At 45.9% G+C, this 15,848-nt stretch overlaps 1 protein-coding gene across 2 annotated transcripts in view; it reads left to right on the top strand.

Moving 5' to 3' along the window:
• The window catches only part of STAR (steroidogenic acute regulatory protein), a 29,472-nt gene that overhangs the window by 11,592 nt on the left and 2,032 nt on the right, over positions 1–15,848 (top strand). For both annotated transcript variants that reach the window (XM_037831373.1, XM_037831374.1), the window contains 6 exons: positions 11,291–11,541; positions 12,640–12,753; positions 13,108–13,235; positions 14,310–14,468; positions 14,547–14,731; positions 15,311–15,404. In XM_037831373.1, coding sequence (XP_037687301.1) covers positions 11,478–11,541; positions 12,640–12,753; positions 13,108–13,235; positions 14,310–14,468; positions 14,547–14,731; positions 15,311–15,404 — 744 coding nt within the window. In that variant the 5' untranslated portion in view covers positions 11,291–11,477. The remainder of the gene's footprint in view (positions 1–11,290; positions 11,542–12,639; positions 12,754–13,107; positions 13,236–14,309; positions 14,469–14,546; positions 14,732–15,310; positions 15,405–15,848) is intronic.

Genomic DNA, 15,848 nt, shown 5'->3' with positions numbered 1-15,848 from the left:
ATGTGTATACCACATTCTGTTTATCCATGTGTCAGTTGATGGACACTTGGGTTGCTTCCATCTTTTGGCAGTTGTAAATAATGCCACCGTAAACATCAGTGTGCAAATATCTGCTCAAGTCCCTGCTTTCATTTCTTTTGGGTATATACCTAGTACTGGGATTGCCGGGTCATATGGTAGTTCTGTTACCTTCCTGAGGAACTGGAAAACTGTCTTCCATAGCGGTTGCACCATTCTACATTGCGACCAGCAATGATTGAGTGTTCCTATTTCTCCACATCCTCTCCAACACTTGTTATTTCCCATTTTTAAAATAACCATTCTAATGGATGTGAAATGGTGTATCACTGTGACTTTGATTTGAATTTTCTTTAGCCACTGAAACCTTATTCTGTTGCCTTTCTTTTCTTCCTTCTGGTCTAAAAGGCATTCTCAACCTCTTGATGCCAGGGTCAGGCTCATTTCCAGAATCCATGTCCCATGTCTCCAGGGAGAGTCATTCACCTGGGGATTCCTTTCCCACATCAGGGGGAGGGTGATGAATTTATTTGCAGAGTTGGACTTAGAGACTAAGTCCACATTTGAGCAACAAAAGAGGTTCTCTGGAGGTGACTCCTAGACATAATTATAGGTAGGCTTAACTTCCCCTTTACAACTGTAAGTTTCACAAGAGCAAGCCTCAAGATTGAAGACTTGACTTAGAAAGTAGGGGGTTCCTAAGTTCACATAGCATATATTCTGTCCATGATATAATCAGTATCTCACATTATCATCACTTAGTTGTACAATCCTCATCACTCTCCATTTTAAACAATTCTCATGACTCAAAATACCCTGTAGCCTTGCAGCCCATAATTATTTGAACCTAGTGTTTGTGTGGTACTAGTAAGATATTCCTATTAATTGTAGTCCCTAGTATGCAATAGGTAGATTTTTTTCTACATACCACTCTGTCGTCAACTGTCTGTACCAGTGTCATACTTTAGAAGTGTATCATGCAAGCCCCTATCAATATTTGTAGGGCTGATCCTTGGGATACATGCATTGAAACAACCCCTTTCAATCCTGTTTGCCTTCAATGGAGCCTTGATAATTATAATCCCATCACCCCTATCCATTCACATACCTTTAAATTCACCATCATTAACATATGTGAATATATTAGGTTATCATTCCCCCTTCACTAGCTTCTGTCTATCTCGCAGTCCTCAATATTGTAATAAGTGTGAGTCCTCCAACTTCATTCTTATTTTTCAGGATGTTACTTGCTATTTGGGGCTGTGCCAGTTTGAATGTATTGTGTCCCCCCCCCCAATGCCATTATCTTTGATGCAATCTAGTGTTGATTAGATTGTAATTCTTTGAGTGTTTCCAAGGAGATGCAACCCACCCAACTGTAGGTGATAACTCTGGATAATTTCCATCGAGGTGTGGCCCTGCCCATTCGGGGTGGGCCTTAATTGGTTTGGTAGAGCACTGTATAGGCTCAGACAGAGGGAACGAGCTTGCTACAGCCAAGAGGGACACTTTGAAGTATGTACAGGAGCTGAGAAAGGAGCTTCAGCTTACAGAGACATTTTGAAGATGGCTTTTGAAAGCAGTCTTTTGCTCCGGAGAAGCTAAGAGAAGACAAACACCCCGAGAGCAACTGAGAATGATGTTTTGGAGAGAAGCTGCAGCCTAGAGAGGAAAGTCCTGGGAGAAAGCCATTTTGAAACCAGAACTCTGGAGCAGACGCCAGCCTCTTGCCTTCCCAGCTAACAGGTTTTCAGATGCCATCGGCCATTCTCCAGTGAAGGTACCCTGTGTTGATGCCTTACCTTGGACACTTGATGGCCTCAAGACTGTAACTTTGTAACCAAATAAACCCCCTTTATAAAAGCCAATCCACTTCTGGTGTTTTGCAAAAGGGTAGCATTAGCAAACCAGAATGGGCCAATTTGATGATTGGCTTTTCCATTTCTGCAAAGAAGGCTGTTGGAATTTTTATTGGGATTGCATTGAATCTCTAAATTGCTTTGAGTAGTAGTGACATCTTACCAGTATTTAGTCTTCCAATCCATTAATACAGAATGTCTTTCCATTTATTTAGGTCTTCTTTGATTTCTTTTAGCAATGTTTTGTAGTTTTCTGTGTACAATTCCTTTACATCCTTGGTTAGATTTATACCTAGATACTTGATTCTTTCAGTTGCTATTGTGAGTAGAATTTTTTTCATGATTTCTTCTTTGGATTGTTCATTGCTTGTGTATAGAGGCATTATAATTTGGGGGTGTTGATGTTGTATCCTACCACTTTGCTGAATTCATTTATTAACTCTAGGAGATTTTTGTGGATTTTTCAGTATTTTCTGTATTTATTTCTTTTTCTTGCCTAATTGCTCTGGCAAGAACTTCCAGTACAATGTTGAATAACAGTGGTGACAGTGGGCTTCCGTGTCTTGTCCCTGATCTTAGACAGAAAGCTTTCAGTCTTCCACTATTAAGTAAGATGTTAGTTGTGGCTTTTCATAGATGCCCTTTATCATGTCGAAGAAGTTTCCTTTTATTCCTAGTGTTCTAAGTGTTTTTATCAAGAAAGGGTGCTGGGTTTTGTCAAATGTCTTTTCTGTATCAATTGAGATGATCATGTGTTTTTTTCCTTCATTCGTTAATGTAGTGTACTACATTAATTGATTTTTTTTCTGTTGAATCAGCCATGCATACCAGGGATAAGTCCTCCTTGATCATGGTGTATGATTCTTTTAATATGCTGTTGGATTCAATTTGCTAGTATTTTGTTCAGTACTTTTGCATCCATATTCATAAGAGATATTGGTCTGTAGTTTTCTTGCGGTATCTTTATCTGGCTTTGGTGTGAAGATGATGTTGATTTGTCGATTCAGTTAGGGAGTGTTCCCTGCTTTTCAGTTTTTTGGAAGAGTTTGCACAGAATTTGAGTTAATTCTTCTGGGAATGTTTTGTAGAATGTGAAATCATCTGGTCCTGGACTTTTCTTTGTGGGTGGGTTTTTGATTACTGATTCAATCTCTCTATGAGTAATTGGTTTGTTGAGATCTTCTATTTTTGAGTCCTTGCAGCTAGTTTGTGTGTTTCTAAGAATGTGTCTATTTCATCTAGGTTATCTAATTTATTGTCATACAGTCGTTCATAGTAGCTTCTTATAGTCCTTTTTATTTCAGCAGGGTTGGTAGTAATGTTTCCCTTTCTATTTCTCATTTTCATTATTTGTATCCTTTCTCATTTTTACTTTGTCAGTCTAGTTAAAGTTTCCTCCATTTTATTGATTGTTCTGGTTTGCTAAAGCTGCCAGAATGCAAAATACCTTCAATGGAATGGCTTTTATAAATGGGGTTTATTAGGTTACAAATTTTTGTTCTGAGGCCATGAAAGTGTCCAAACTAAGGCATCAGCAAGAGGATACCTTCACTGAAGGAAGGCCAGTGATATCCAGAACACTTCTGTCAGCTGGGAAGGCATGTGGCTGGCGTCTGCTGGCCCTTTGCTTCAAGGTTGCATTTCAAAATGGCTGTCTCCAAAATGTCTCTGGGCTTCTGTCTCTTGTTAGCTTCTCTCAGCTCTCTGCTTGGTTATCCTCGGGCATTTGTCTTTAAGCATCTGGGACTCCTCTCCTAGCTTCTCTGGGCTTCATCTCTTAGCTTAGCACCTCCATATGTCCTACTGTCTGCATCTCCAAGTGTCTGGGTCTGTGCAGGCTATCAGCTCTCTTAAGGGACCCCCAGTGATCTAATCAAGACCCACTCTGAATGGGCAGGGTCACATCTCTGTGGAAATAATCTAATCAAAAGATCACACCCACAATAAGTTCACAACCACAAGACTGGATTAAAAGAACCTGGCCTTTCCTGGGGTACATAACAGTTTGAAACCAGCACATTGATCTTTTCAAAGAATGAACTTTTGGTTTCATTGATTCTATTGTTTTTTTCTATTTGATTTTATCTCAGCTCTGATCTTTGTTATTTCCTTCCTTCTGCTCACTTTGGGTTTCATTTGCTCTTCTTTTTCTAGCTCTTCCAGTTTTGAGGTTACGTCTGTGATTTGAAGTCTGTCTTCTTTTTAAATGTAAGCATTTAGAGCTATGAATTTCTCTGCTGCATCCCATCAGTTTTGATACTTCGTTTTGTCATTTTCATTCATCTCAAGATATTTCCTAATTTTGCTTCTGAATTCCTCTTTAACACATTGTTTAATAGTTGTTTTAGTGGAAGGACTGAGTCCTAGAGCTCCCTACTCCACTATCTTTCCTGGAAGCCTCATGAGCTCAGGTGTTTTTTAAGCTATCCAAACACCTATAAGTCATTCAAACTCTGAACCATTCATCATTGGGTCGGTTTTAATGTAGATAAGTTATGAAGAAACAGTTGGAATTAATGATTTATCTAGTGTGTTTTACCGATAATCTTAAGTTCCAAAAATCCCATCACCAACTTTTGAAAAACATCTTTGTCTCACTACAATAAATACACTTCCAAGGGTCCTTAGGGAAAACAGCATTTGTTTTTCTAAGCCCTGTGGTTTCAGAACAGCTGACCCTCCTTAAAGAAATTTGGATTCAGTATAATTATCTTATTTCGACTGCCTTCAAATAGAATTCCAAATGTAATTAAAGTTATGAATTATTCTTATGTCAAAAGGAAGAAAACATGACTGAATTTCCTCTGTAAGTGAAGAACACTTACATCCCTTAAACTTCCAAGTCATGATGGGGTTTATATCATTATGCATAATGTGTAGCTTTTACAGTCATTTGTCACACAGGCAGCAGCCAAAAAGTGGTCCTAAAGGATGAGATTATCTAGGATACCTGATTCCTTCCTCTTAGTCCTTCCCTTTACTTCCCATTCTTAGCACAATGGCTGACCCTCAGCTCAGCCAGCCCTGGGTTTTTGCAGATAACTGAAATCTTCTGGTGCTCTTTTCTTCTGGTTCCTCTTTTCACTGCTAGTACTTTCTTCTATTATTAAACTCCTGAATCAATCTCAGTTCATAGTTTTTGCTTTATCTTTAATAAAAGTTTCTTCCAATAGGGCTTCCCTTGAGACTGCTTTCAGGAGAGAAATATAAAGTAGCTCTTTTGAAGCCCCCTTTCTGGCCATCTTTATTCCAATATAATTGAGTGCAACAGCAGAGCTGTTTCTCTGCCAGCTGTTCTTTCTTCTCCTTTCTTAGCCCTTTACCTTTTTAGAGTGCATGCTCTTCGCTAAGCGTAAGCCACAGATCTGCCCCTCCTGTGCTCTGACAAACTCCCAGCGGGCCCTGTGCACTGAGCAGAGCCAGATACCCTCATATTGTGCATGTGGAGGTTTCTCGGGGAAGTTCATGTCGGGAAATCCCAGGAGTAAAGAAAACTGGAAAGCGGTGTAGGCCAAAAAGTAAAGCAAACACCTCAGGCAAAAGGTGACTTGCAACTCCTGCTGGCAGTTCCTACCTTCACGTCTCAGAGACACATGAGATTCACAGCAGCACTGCAGAGCTCAAGAAATGGGCCACGTAACAATTGACTCCAATACCCAGAAAGGAAATAATATTAGAGGACAGGCAGTTCTCCACCCCTGCCAAGAAAAAATTACATACATGTACATATCAATGGTTCTCTTACACATGCAGATAGTGAAGCATTTTCTCGCCTTTCAAAAAACTTGCTATAATGTAAGCACCATTCAACTTCCTTTCCCCTTAGAAGCCAGCATTGCCAGTGAGATGTGGAGAAAGCCTGATGTGAAGACGGCCTTCCGGTCGTAGATGTTGCCAACTGGGGCTCTAATGCTGGACCTACCCTCCAGCTTTTGGCTTGAGGAAAACTAAAGCCAGCCCTGCTCACAATCAAGGAAAGAGGAGCAGGAGCGAGTTGAGTCTGAGTTATCACTCTGGGGTTAATGTGAGCAGAGCAGGAATAACAGCTGTGATGCACACATGCTCACGTACTACGTGCTAAGCCGACTTCTAAAGCTGACACCCAACCTGTTGTCATACTGTCGGGGAGAGGGAAAGCTTTTTGCCAATGGTGCTACAACATGATCAACCTAGTTTAAACCCAGGTTGCAAACTACCAGGTCTTGAAATCAACTCTGTGGATGACTAGCACTTAAAGAAAAAAACAGACTAGAATAGAAAATAGAGTGCATCACATAAAATAAAGTTAGGTCGTGTGTGAAGCATGTTATGTATGTGTACAAATATTGGCAATGTAAAATGGTTTTTACCACGGTTAGGTGTCAAACATTTGAAAAACTGCCTCAGTTTGTAGTAAGTCTGAATGTGTTCGTATTTATTTTTTTGGTATATGTTTATTTTAACTAGAAAAGATATATCCATTCCAATAACATTTCATCTCAACCCCTAAAACTCCTGTGTGCCTCTGAATGGGGCTGGAGTTTACTATTCACTAAGATAAGAACACATTTTGCCCTGATTATCTGCATGGTTACTTCCCTCACTACCTTAGGATCTCTGCTTTAAAGTCACCTTCACTGACTACCTCTTTGTGATAGCACCTCTGTCCCTCCCCCATCTATTAACCATTTCAAGCTTTATTTTTCACCATAGCAAGTATCATCTCACATAAATTTTACTTGTTTACTCTCTGCTCGCCTCCTATACTAAAATAAAAACCCTTAAGGACATGAGATTTTTGTATGTTTGTTCAACCTTTATCCCCAACATCTAGAATGGTGCCTGGCACAGAACAACCCTCAGGGTTCCAGCTTTATAATGTTGAGTCCCCAACACCATGCTGGACTCTTGGGATATACTGGGAAATATCTCATATCTTGAGGAACTTATAGTGCAGTCTCTGTTCCAATAAGAATGATACCTGTGAATTAATGTAATTAATTAAGATTAAGTGCTAAATTACATAATATATAGTCTAAAGGGATGTCATTACCTCAAGCCCAAGAAGTCAATAAGCCCAACCAAAAAGTTAACTTTCTGACACCTTCTTAATGTGGAAACACTCAATTTGAACATTAAATAACCATATACCCTATGAGCAGTCCAGGGCTTGTTCTCACCTCCAGACTGGCCACCCTTAAGGGATGGAAGGCCATCAGGCTCTATGTTTTTCAATCATTTATTAAACATTTCTTCAGTATCTGTTAATTATCTGCTGCTGTGCTAAGCACTGGGGATTCAAAAACTAACAGAAGTTTGCAGTCCTTATGGGGTTTACAGGTCCTTACTTAGCTTATAGACGTGCAAAATGGGAGCATGGGTGAAGTCCTATTGGCATTGTGATAAACATTGATAAAGGGACCCAAAGGAACAATTATTGAATGCTACTTAAAGAGTGAGGTGAGGCAAGTCACCAAGAGAAGAGTTTGAGGGGAGATAATACTGTGAGCTGCTTAAATGTTGGGAAGACATGCACAGGCAAAGTGCAGCAGGCCCCTCGGGAATGCTGATCACCTCAGAAAAGAGAGCCAGGATGAGAATTCAAAGGACCTATAGATTATGCTGAGAAGTTTGGACTTTATCTTGTGGGCTTTTTATGTATTGCTACTTCATTTAAGCCTTATAACCATCTGAGAGTATTTTAAAAAGGAAAGAATGCATATTCCTTCTCCACTGCTGGTCACACTTCCCCCACGCTACCAGTTCAGTAAACCAAAAGGGAAATACTGTTGGCCCAGTGCTCACCTCCAAGCCAGGCCCCAGACAAATTCAAGGTCCCCCACTCAACTCTGCAGCCTCAGCCTCCTAGAAATCTGCAGCACAATCTTCCCACTCCCGCTTTCACACTCTGACCTCTGACCAGTCCTCATCTCCCACCTCACCCTTCAAATAGTTCATGGCACCCAAGACCACACTGAACAACTGAGTCCCCCAAGACAGCCAGCTCTCGGTGCTCACTTTCCCTGGGACACCCTCACCCCATTCCTGCTCCATCTCCAACCCTCACCACAAACCTAGCTACCACCTAATTATACTTTCCAGACTCAGCTCAAATGTCACTTCCTCCCAGAAGCCTTCCAAACAATCTTTGCTCCCTTCCCTTGTGGAATTAGGGGCTCATCCTCTGTACTTCCCCAAACTCATCTGCTCTACAACTTCCCATACAGTGCCATATGGTTCATTTTCCTCCTAATTGTAATAGATGCATAGTGGACATGCAATAAAGGATTGTTGAATGAATAAATGAATGAGTGGTATCCTGTTTTCTGTTCCCAAAGCCCTGCCTCTCTTCCACATCCCTGGAATCTTCCCCTCTGGCACTCTGCACTGCCTGATCCAGGTCTCTTGTTATCCTCCCTCCTGGTCCGTGTCCATCAGGTCCCCTCTCTTGGGACCCCTGCCCTCCTCAAAAGGCAAAGTCAGATGCAGATGACTTCCAGAACCAGAGAAATCCCCAGACCTCTCTCCCCACCCTGGTGCAGAGGGACAGCACGAGTTAACTAGTCATTCAGCCTGGAGAGGATGAGGAAGACAGGAAGGGAGGCTTGGCACTGGGGGAGGTCACCCAGCACCCCTCCCCAACTCAATGCCAGCTCTCTGACATCAGCAACAGCCAGATGCTTCCATCCTCTGGTCTCCCCACACCGGCTCCTCCCCGCAGATGGCCATAATTCTCTGCAGGATGGCAACAGCAGGGCCTTGAGCATTATCTGCGTGGCTTGCCCCGTAATAACCTGCTCCCCATTCCCCACCACCTCCACCAAGGGCAGGGACACATGCACATGTGCACAAGGGCACACGTGCAGCAAGCACACAGGAGGGAGGAGAAGCTGGGGTAACTGGCTCTCCAGCCTTCCCAGGGCCCCACCTCTGCACCTTCTCTTTCCACGTCCGTGAAAGGCAAAGGTCAGGGACTGGGCTGGAGGCTGATGAGAGACCAAGGCCTTGCCTTCCAGTGCAGTCTTCTTTGGGCCACTGCCAGGGCTGCAAACAAAGCCTACCAGCAGGCAGGTTCCCCAAATCAACTGCTTCCCACTGGTCACCCAGTAGAGAAGGTGCATGAATCTGTTCTACGGCCCCCTTGAAGCTGAGTGCTGGGCTGGAGGCTTGAAATGGGCAGTGGACATGGTGCCTGCCTCAGGCAGGTAACCCCACAGAAGAGACAAAGCAAACAGTCAAACCGTTAAACAAGCCAGGACCTGGGAAATGCCCTGGAGAGTACTGACAGTGGGGTCAGAAAGTTAGGGTGGTCAAGGCTTCAGAGGATGAGGGGCAGCAGTGGGCCCTGAGGATTGGACCAGGGTGCCCTTCGGGTGGCCGCTGCTCGGAAAGGAGACCAGGTCGAGGGTCTCTCCAGGGGCTGGACCCCTCCCACTGCTTCCCTGTTCTCTAAGGGCACAGGCACGTGGAGCAGTTCATCCTCTCTGGAGTGAGGGAGAAAGCTAGCATGGGTGGGGACTTGCTACTGCTCCCCGTTTTCAGGTCTTCCTCTGCCTCCAAGCAGGGGTGACAGGACACAGGTCTAAGCCAGGGACAAATCTGTGGCTTTCTTCACCCTCAATATTCTTGCCAGGTGACTGTGATTTAAAAGCAGCACCTAGGTCACCCTTAAAGGAAATGGCTTTGTCCGAGAGCAGCCTAGGACAGACACCCCTCACTGGTTGATCCATGTGGGAATTGCAGAGACTCGGCTGCCTTGCAAGTCCCCACTTAGCACAGGGATCCCAAAGAGAAAGTCAGAGGTGAGCCCAAATTAATGTCTCTTCAAACTTCTGCACAAGCCAAGCCCCAGGCTCCTCAGGCAAAGTGGGAGGAAGGGTCCAGGGAGCATCCCAGACCCAAGGGCCCTCCCCTTGTTTCTCTGGCCATTTCTGCCTGTTCTGTGAGCTTCCAGGGCTAAGTTCCCCCACAGCCCTGAGGGGCACTGGGAGGAAGCCACTAAGGACAAGCCTCAGAAGAGGATGCTGGTAAACGTGGCTTATATCAACGGATGGGTAGATGACCAGTTGGACGTGTGAAGTGTTCGGGGGCTGCAGCAGGAGCCCTGGAAAGATTAGGTTGTCCCAGTCCTGCCACTGACCAGCTCTTTGACCTTGAACAAGCCACTTCCATTCTCTGGGCTTCAACTTCCTCATCTGTAAGAACAGGGGCGACCAGCTCTGACCTGCCAAGTTCTCTCAGCAGAGCTGCTGGCTTGGGCTCCCAGAAGTGTTTCTCCATGTGCAGGGTGTTAACATGAAAAGATGCACAACATCATTAGCCATCAAGGAAATGCAAAGCAAAACCACAAGGAGATACCACTTCACACCCTGTAGAATGGCTATTAAAAAAATAATAACTAGGGTTGTGGAGAAATAGGAGCCCTCCTATTGATGGTGAGAATGTAAAATGATGCAGCCTCTGTGGAAAAGTTTGGCAGTTCTTCAGAAAGTATAGAATCACCATATGACCCAGCGATCCCACTTCTAGGTATATACACAGAACAACTGGAGGAAGGGACTCAGACAGATACCTGTGCACCAATGTCCGTAGGGGCATTATTCACAATAGCCAAAAGGTGGAAGCTACCCAAGTGTCTATCAGCAGATGAATGAATAAATGAAATGTGGTAGACACATGCAATGGAACATTAGCTTTAGAAAGGACAAAGCTCTGATCCATGCTAGTTCATGGATGTTGAGTGGAATAAGCCAGACCCAAAAGGACGGGTATTGTAGGATCCCATTTACATGAAATATCTAGAATATGCAAATTCAGAGAGACAGAACATAGAGTACCGGTTGCGGAAGAGGGAGTTAATGCACAATGGGCACAGGGTTTCTGTTTGGGGTGATGGGAAAGTTCTGGTAATAGATGGGGGTGAGAGGAACACAACATTGTGAATGTGATTAACACTACTGAATTGTACACCTGAAAGTGATTAAAATGGGAAATTTTATGTTGTATGTACATTACCACAATAAAAATTTAAAGAAAAAGAAAAACTGGGGGGAAAAAGTGTAGTGTTTAGTCCACAGAATACCTGCATTGCAATCACCTGGATATCTCACTTTTAAATGCAGGTTTCTGGACCTCAAGTCTAGATTTATTAAATCTGGAGTTCCAGAGGGTGAGAGCTAGAAATCTGCATTTTAGACAGCACATTCAAATGCTGTGTGAGGTGCTATTTGTTCAAGAGTGTATGCTTTCCTTTAAACTGCCTTGATTTTTGGCTGCTGCTTTTTCTTTCCCCTTATCCATCAGAGTCTGACATCATGTCTCCGTGCCCTGCCCTCGACATGCTCCCCACAAATCGCCAAAGCAGTGGGGTGAGGCAATCTCTGTATCCTTGACCCCTCCCTTTGTGCAGTAAGTGATGGCTTTTTTATCTGCAGTGATGAAGCACAGCCTTCAGCTGGGGGCATTTAAGACGCAGACCGCACTTGGTCCCAGCCACAGCTGCAGGACCCAGAGGTGGACCTTGTGAGGCTCAGAAAGGACAGAGGCAGCCACCCTTGAGGGCAGAGGCAATAGCGGCAACAGCACAACCACCACCAACTCTGCCCCTGCTGCTGGGAAACAATGCTACTAGCAACATTTAAACTGTGCGCTGGGAGCTCCTACAGACACGTGCGCAACATGAAAGGTGAGTCTGCTGGCTTGGGAGGTTATCTCAGGCACTGTGGTTTAGTGGAAAACTCCTGGGCTAGCAGTCAGGCCCCCCAGGTTCTGATCCCAGCGGTGCCACTTACTGAGTGAGCCTGAGTTTTCCTGGGTGGGCCTCAGTTTTCCCAGCTGGAAAATTGGGCTGAATGCTAAAATGCCTCTGTCCCTTCCAGGCTCTGTAGTTTCTGGTTTCCCCACTGGGGTTCCAATCCTTCTCGAACTATTCCTGACTTTGCCTTCCTCTAGAACTGGAAAAGGCTGGCACCAGAATACTGGGAAAGTCTTGGCCACAGCGGTCGAGAGAGAAGTAAGCCTTGATTCCAACAAGCAGTGTTGGCAAGCCTGAGACATGGGCAGGAAGGAGAAAGGGGGAAAAGAAGAAAAAAAGGATTAAGATGCAAGAAGAGCAAACTAGAGAAAATGGGTGAGGGTAGGGCAGATTTATCTTTGTGCAGTTAGGAAGGGACAGGAGCCTAATTCAGACCCCAAAGTCATTGGAGCCAGTCTGCTGCTGCTATTGAAGGGTACACAACCATCTAAACAATCCGTTCTAATGCTATTGGGCTGAGTTAGCTACATGTTAGATGGCAGCAGTGCTCAGACAACCTGCACCTGGCAGTGGGTTTGCTCACTCCAAATCAGTAAGACTTGACTAGCTCAGAATCCAGCGGCACAGGCGTTTTCATCATGCAAAGGATCCTAACCGCTGGCAAGTACACAGACCTCAGGGGGTGGGTGTCTTTTATTCTCCTGTCTTTTATTCTCCTGAGTTTTTTTGGTTTGAACAGTTTCTCTCCCTCTCAAGGAGAAGAGAGTTTCAAGCAAGCTTCTAGTGTAACCCCTGCCTCCGACCACCCCAGATGGAAGGCATGGATTTCTGGACTGTGGAGGCAGTCTTCAGGGAAGAAGCTGGGAGCTGGGCACAGGGCTCTAGTTCAGGCTTTCTACCAGGAATTAGTGTGTTCCTGAGCAAGTCACTTCCCTTCTCTGAGTCTGCTACTTCTTCAGGGACAAGATGAGGGAATGGCATGCCCCAGGCTTTTCAGCAACCAGACAATGATCTCCCCTCTTCCTGCAGGGCTGAGGCACCAGGCCGTGTTGGCCATCGGCCAGGAGCTGAACCGGAGGGCACTTGGGGGCCCAACCCCCAGTGCGTGGATTAACCAGGTTCGGCGCCGGAGCTCCCTGCTTGGTAAGTACCGTGGCTGAGCTTCCACCAGCAGCAGGAGGTTCCCAGAGTACAGAAGTTGTATATGTGGTGATGATCCTCTCCCACCCCAGCCCTTTCTCATAAACCTTATTTTGGGTGTGTGTGTGCGGGGGTGGGGGAGTGGGTGGGGGTGGGTTGGTTGAATAGGGTTCCTCAAGGCCGAATCCCCTCCTTCCCTGTCACCTGCAGCTGCCATGTCCACCCTGACCTGCAGGCCCCTATAGCTTTGGTTTGTTCTTCAGAGGAAAGAGCAGCAGCTCCAGCAATCAAGGGGATGGCAGCTGGTAGGAGTGAGGGGACTGGAAAGAAGCTGTGTCTCCTTGGCTGTGTCCACAGGTTCTCGGCTGGAAGAGACTCTCTACAGTGACCAGGAGATGGCTTACATCCAGCAGGGGGAGGAGGCCATGCACAAGGCCCTGGGCATCCTCAGTGACCAGGAGGGCTGGAGGAAGGAGAACCAGCAGGTAAGGGGTAGGGGTGTGGAGCAACTTCCAGCTCGTCACTGTCCCACTGTCTCCAGGTCCACTGGGCCCCTGCTCTCCTCAGAATCCCCAACTCGTGCAGTAGTCACTGGGCAGCAAGCGTTTTCAGAACAAGCCTTGTCCAGTAATATATCCTCAGACACTACCCCCCTCAAAGACTCATGAGAAACGCTGTTCCTCTATCCTCAGCGACCCTCCAGATACGCTGCACACCCACTCAGCAGGGACCACGCAATGGGGCTCCTTGTGCATTCACAGCCTCATCACCCCAGGTCAGAACCCCACAGCACCAAGGCGGGGTGTCTGCTGCCCAGTGCACCTTGTGGTCGTGTAGTCACGGGGCAGCCTGGGCTCAGCCTACAGGAAATGGGCCCAAGGCCTTCTGGGTTCTCTGCTCCCAAGTACCACACCTGCCACTAGGAGCCACTGACAGTGCCACTGTAAAGGCCAGTGGCTCTGTGATTTGAGTGGCGGCTCTAATTGTCAGCAAAATCTTGCTCAATATTCAAAGTTCAGGCAAAAATGTCTCCTCCAAGTTCTCAGAGTAATGGAGATAAAAAATTACTAGTTTCGGAGTCAGTAAACTTGGAATCTGGGCCCAGCTTGTCTCTTAGTTGGGGTACCTGGGTAGTTAACTGATAATTCTCTGAGCCCGTCTTTCTTGTGTGAAATGAGGTATTGAAATAAAAAATATCTAAGCTACCACCCAACATTGTCTGATTCTAAAGAGCTGGGTGGAAACAAGACATTCCTCACTCCCAGGTTTGACTCTCAAAGTCCTTCAGCTGGTCAAGGGTCTGTTCAGGTGGACCCACCACACCACCGACACCCACCAAGAGTCCAGAGGGCGGGCAGGTTACCTCCCATCAGACTTAGGAAGCTTGTGGCAGGAAAAATTACTCCTCTACCTTAATCAGAAAGTCACAGGCTTCCTAATGTCTTAAATAGGCAGTTCTTTTCGCTGTTCCCCTCCCTCGTCCGGTATTGTGTGTGCCCTAGGCCAGGACTGTCTTTCTCTAACACCTTTATCCTGTGGCTCCTTTCTGTCCCTGACAGGCAAATGGAGACAAAGTGCTGAGTAAGGTGGTCCCAGACGTGGGCAAGGTGTTCCAGTTGGAGGTGGTGGTGGACCAGCCCATGGACAGGCTCTATGAAGAGCTAGTGGAGCGCATGGAGGCAATGGCAGAGTGGAACCCCAATGTCAAGGAGATCAAGGTGGGGACAGTCCAGATGTGGGTGGTGGCAGCCCCAGCACGGCTGGGTAGTGATTCTGGCTCCCTTGTGGCCCAGCAGGTCCTGCAGAAGATTGGAAAAGACACAGTCATCACCCACGAGCTGGCTGCAGAGTCTGCAGGAAACCTCGTGGGGCCCCGCGACTTTGTGAGTGTGCGCTGTGCCAAGCGCCGAGGCTCCACCTGTGTGTTGGCTGGAATGGCCACACACTTCGGGGAGATGCCTGAGCAGAAAGGTGTCATCAGGTAACACTGGCAACAACTCGAAGCTCCCTTCTCCACAAAAAAGGGTGTGTGATGGTCTGAATCCCCAGCTCCAAGAAGCCAATCCTTGGTCCCCATCCTCAGCTTCTTTTATAAAGGAAGTAATGATTCCTAAGGCCCTACCTTAGACAAAGTTTGTCCTGACCCTCCGGAAAGTTTAAGAACCTTAATTTTCTAAAGCAAGGGCAGGGCTGAGGTTCAGCTGGTATGCTCTGGTCCAGAGATACTGGTGATTAAAATGCAGGAATAACCCACACCTCTTAGATGCTGCCTGTGTTTCCCGAGGGCCCCAGTCATCACCCTGGATCTTTTCCCCAATCTTCTCATGACCTAGCAACTAAAAGGTACAGCAAGAGGCCTCCAGGTTCCTGCTTCAGCTACAACCAGCACCTGCTCTGATGAGTTGGTAACCGTGCCAAGTGCTAAGTATCATCTTGGCAAAAGGCTTCTCTGAAGAGATCTGGGAAACAATAGATGACTTCAGAAATGTGGCTAGTATAACTGGTAAGCAGAAGAGAACCCTCGATTGTCTTTGTTACTCTACTTCTATTCATTTGCCAGAGCTGAACATGGCCCCACCTGCATGGTGCTTCGCCCCCTGGCTGGAAGCCCCTCGAAGACCAAACTCACGTGGCTGCTCAGCATTGACCTCAAGGTGAGGGGCATGGGAGGTGGTGCAGAGGGTAGTGGGAAAAATAGGCTCTCCCCATCTGTTCTATCCTCTTTGGGACGGGAAGAATCCTCCTTCCATTTTCAGAAAATCACAGACTTTGGAGACTTGAGTGGTGGCATCACTGATGTTCCACTTTCTCAAAAGCCTACAATGACTCCCTCTTACCTGTCATATCAAATTTCAATTCTGCATTTACCATCATTTTAGAGAGAGCAGAGATCTGTAAATTGAGAGAGGTGAAGTAAGCTGACCAGGGTCACACAGCTGTGAAGAGAGGCTGAAAATCTTGACAGTAAATCAGTGCTTTGACACTTGTTAACAGCAGGACAGCAACACAGTCCTCCAGCCCTTGACCCTGGTCACCTCTAAGGTTGTGCCTATAAACAGCTGGAAGACCAAGGCCCAGACAACCCATAATGTTGGTGA

The sequence above is a fragment of the Choloepus didactylus genome, chromosome 3, assembly GCF_015220235.1.
Source record: "Choloepus didactylus isolate mChoDid1 chromosome 3, mChoDid1.pri, whole genome shotgun sequence".
NCBI lineage: Eukaryota > Metazoa > Chordata > Mammalia > Pilosa > Megalonychidae > Choloepus > Choloepus didactylus.
This window is presented reverse-complemented; position numbering and strand designations above follow the sequence as displayed.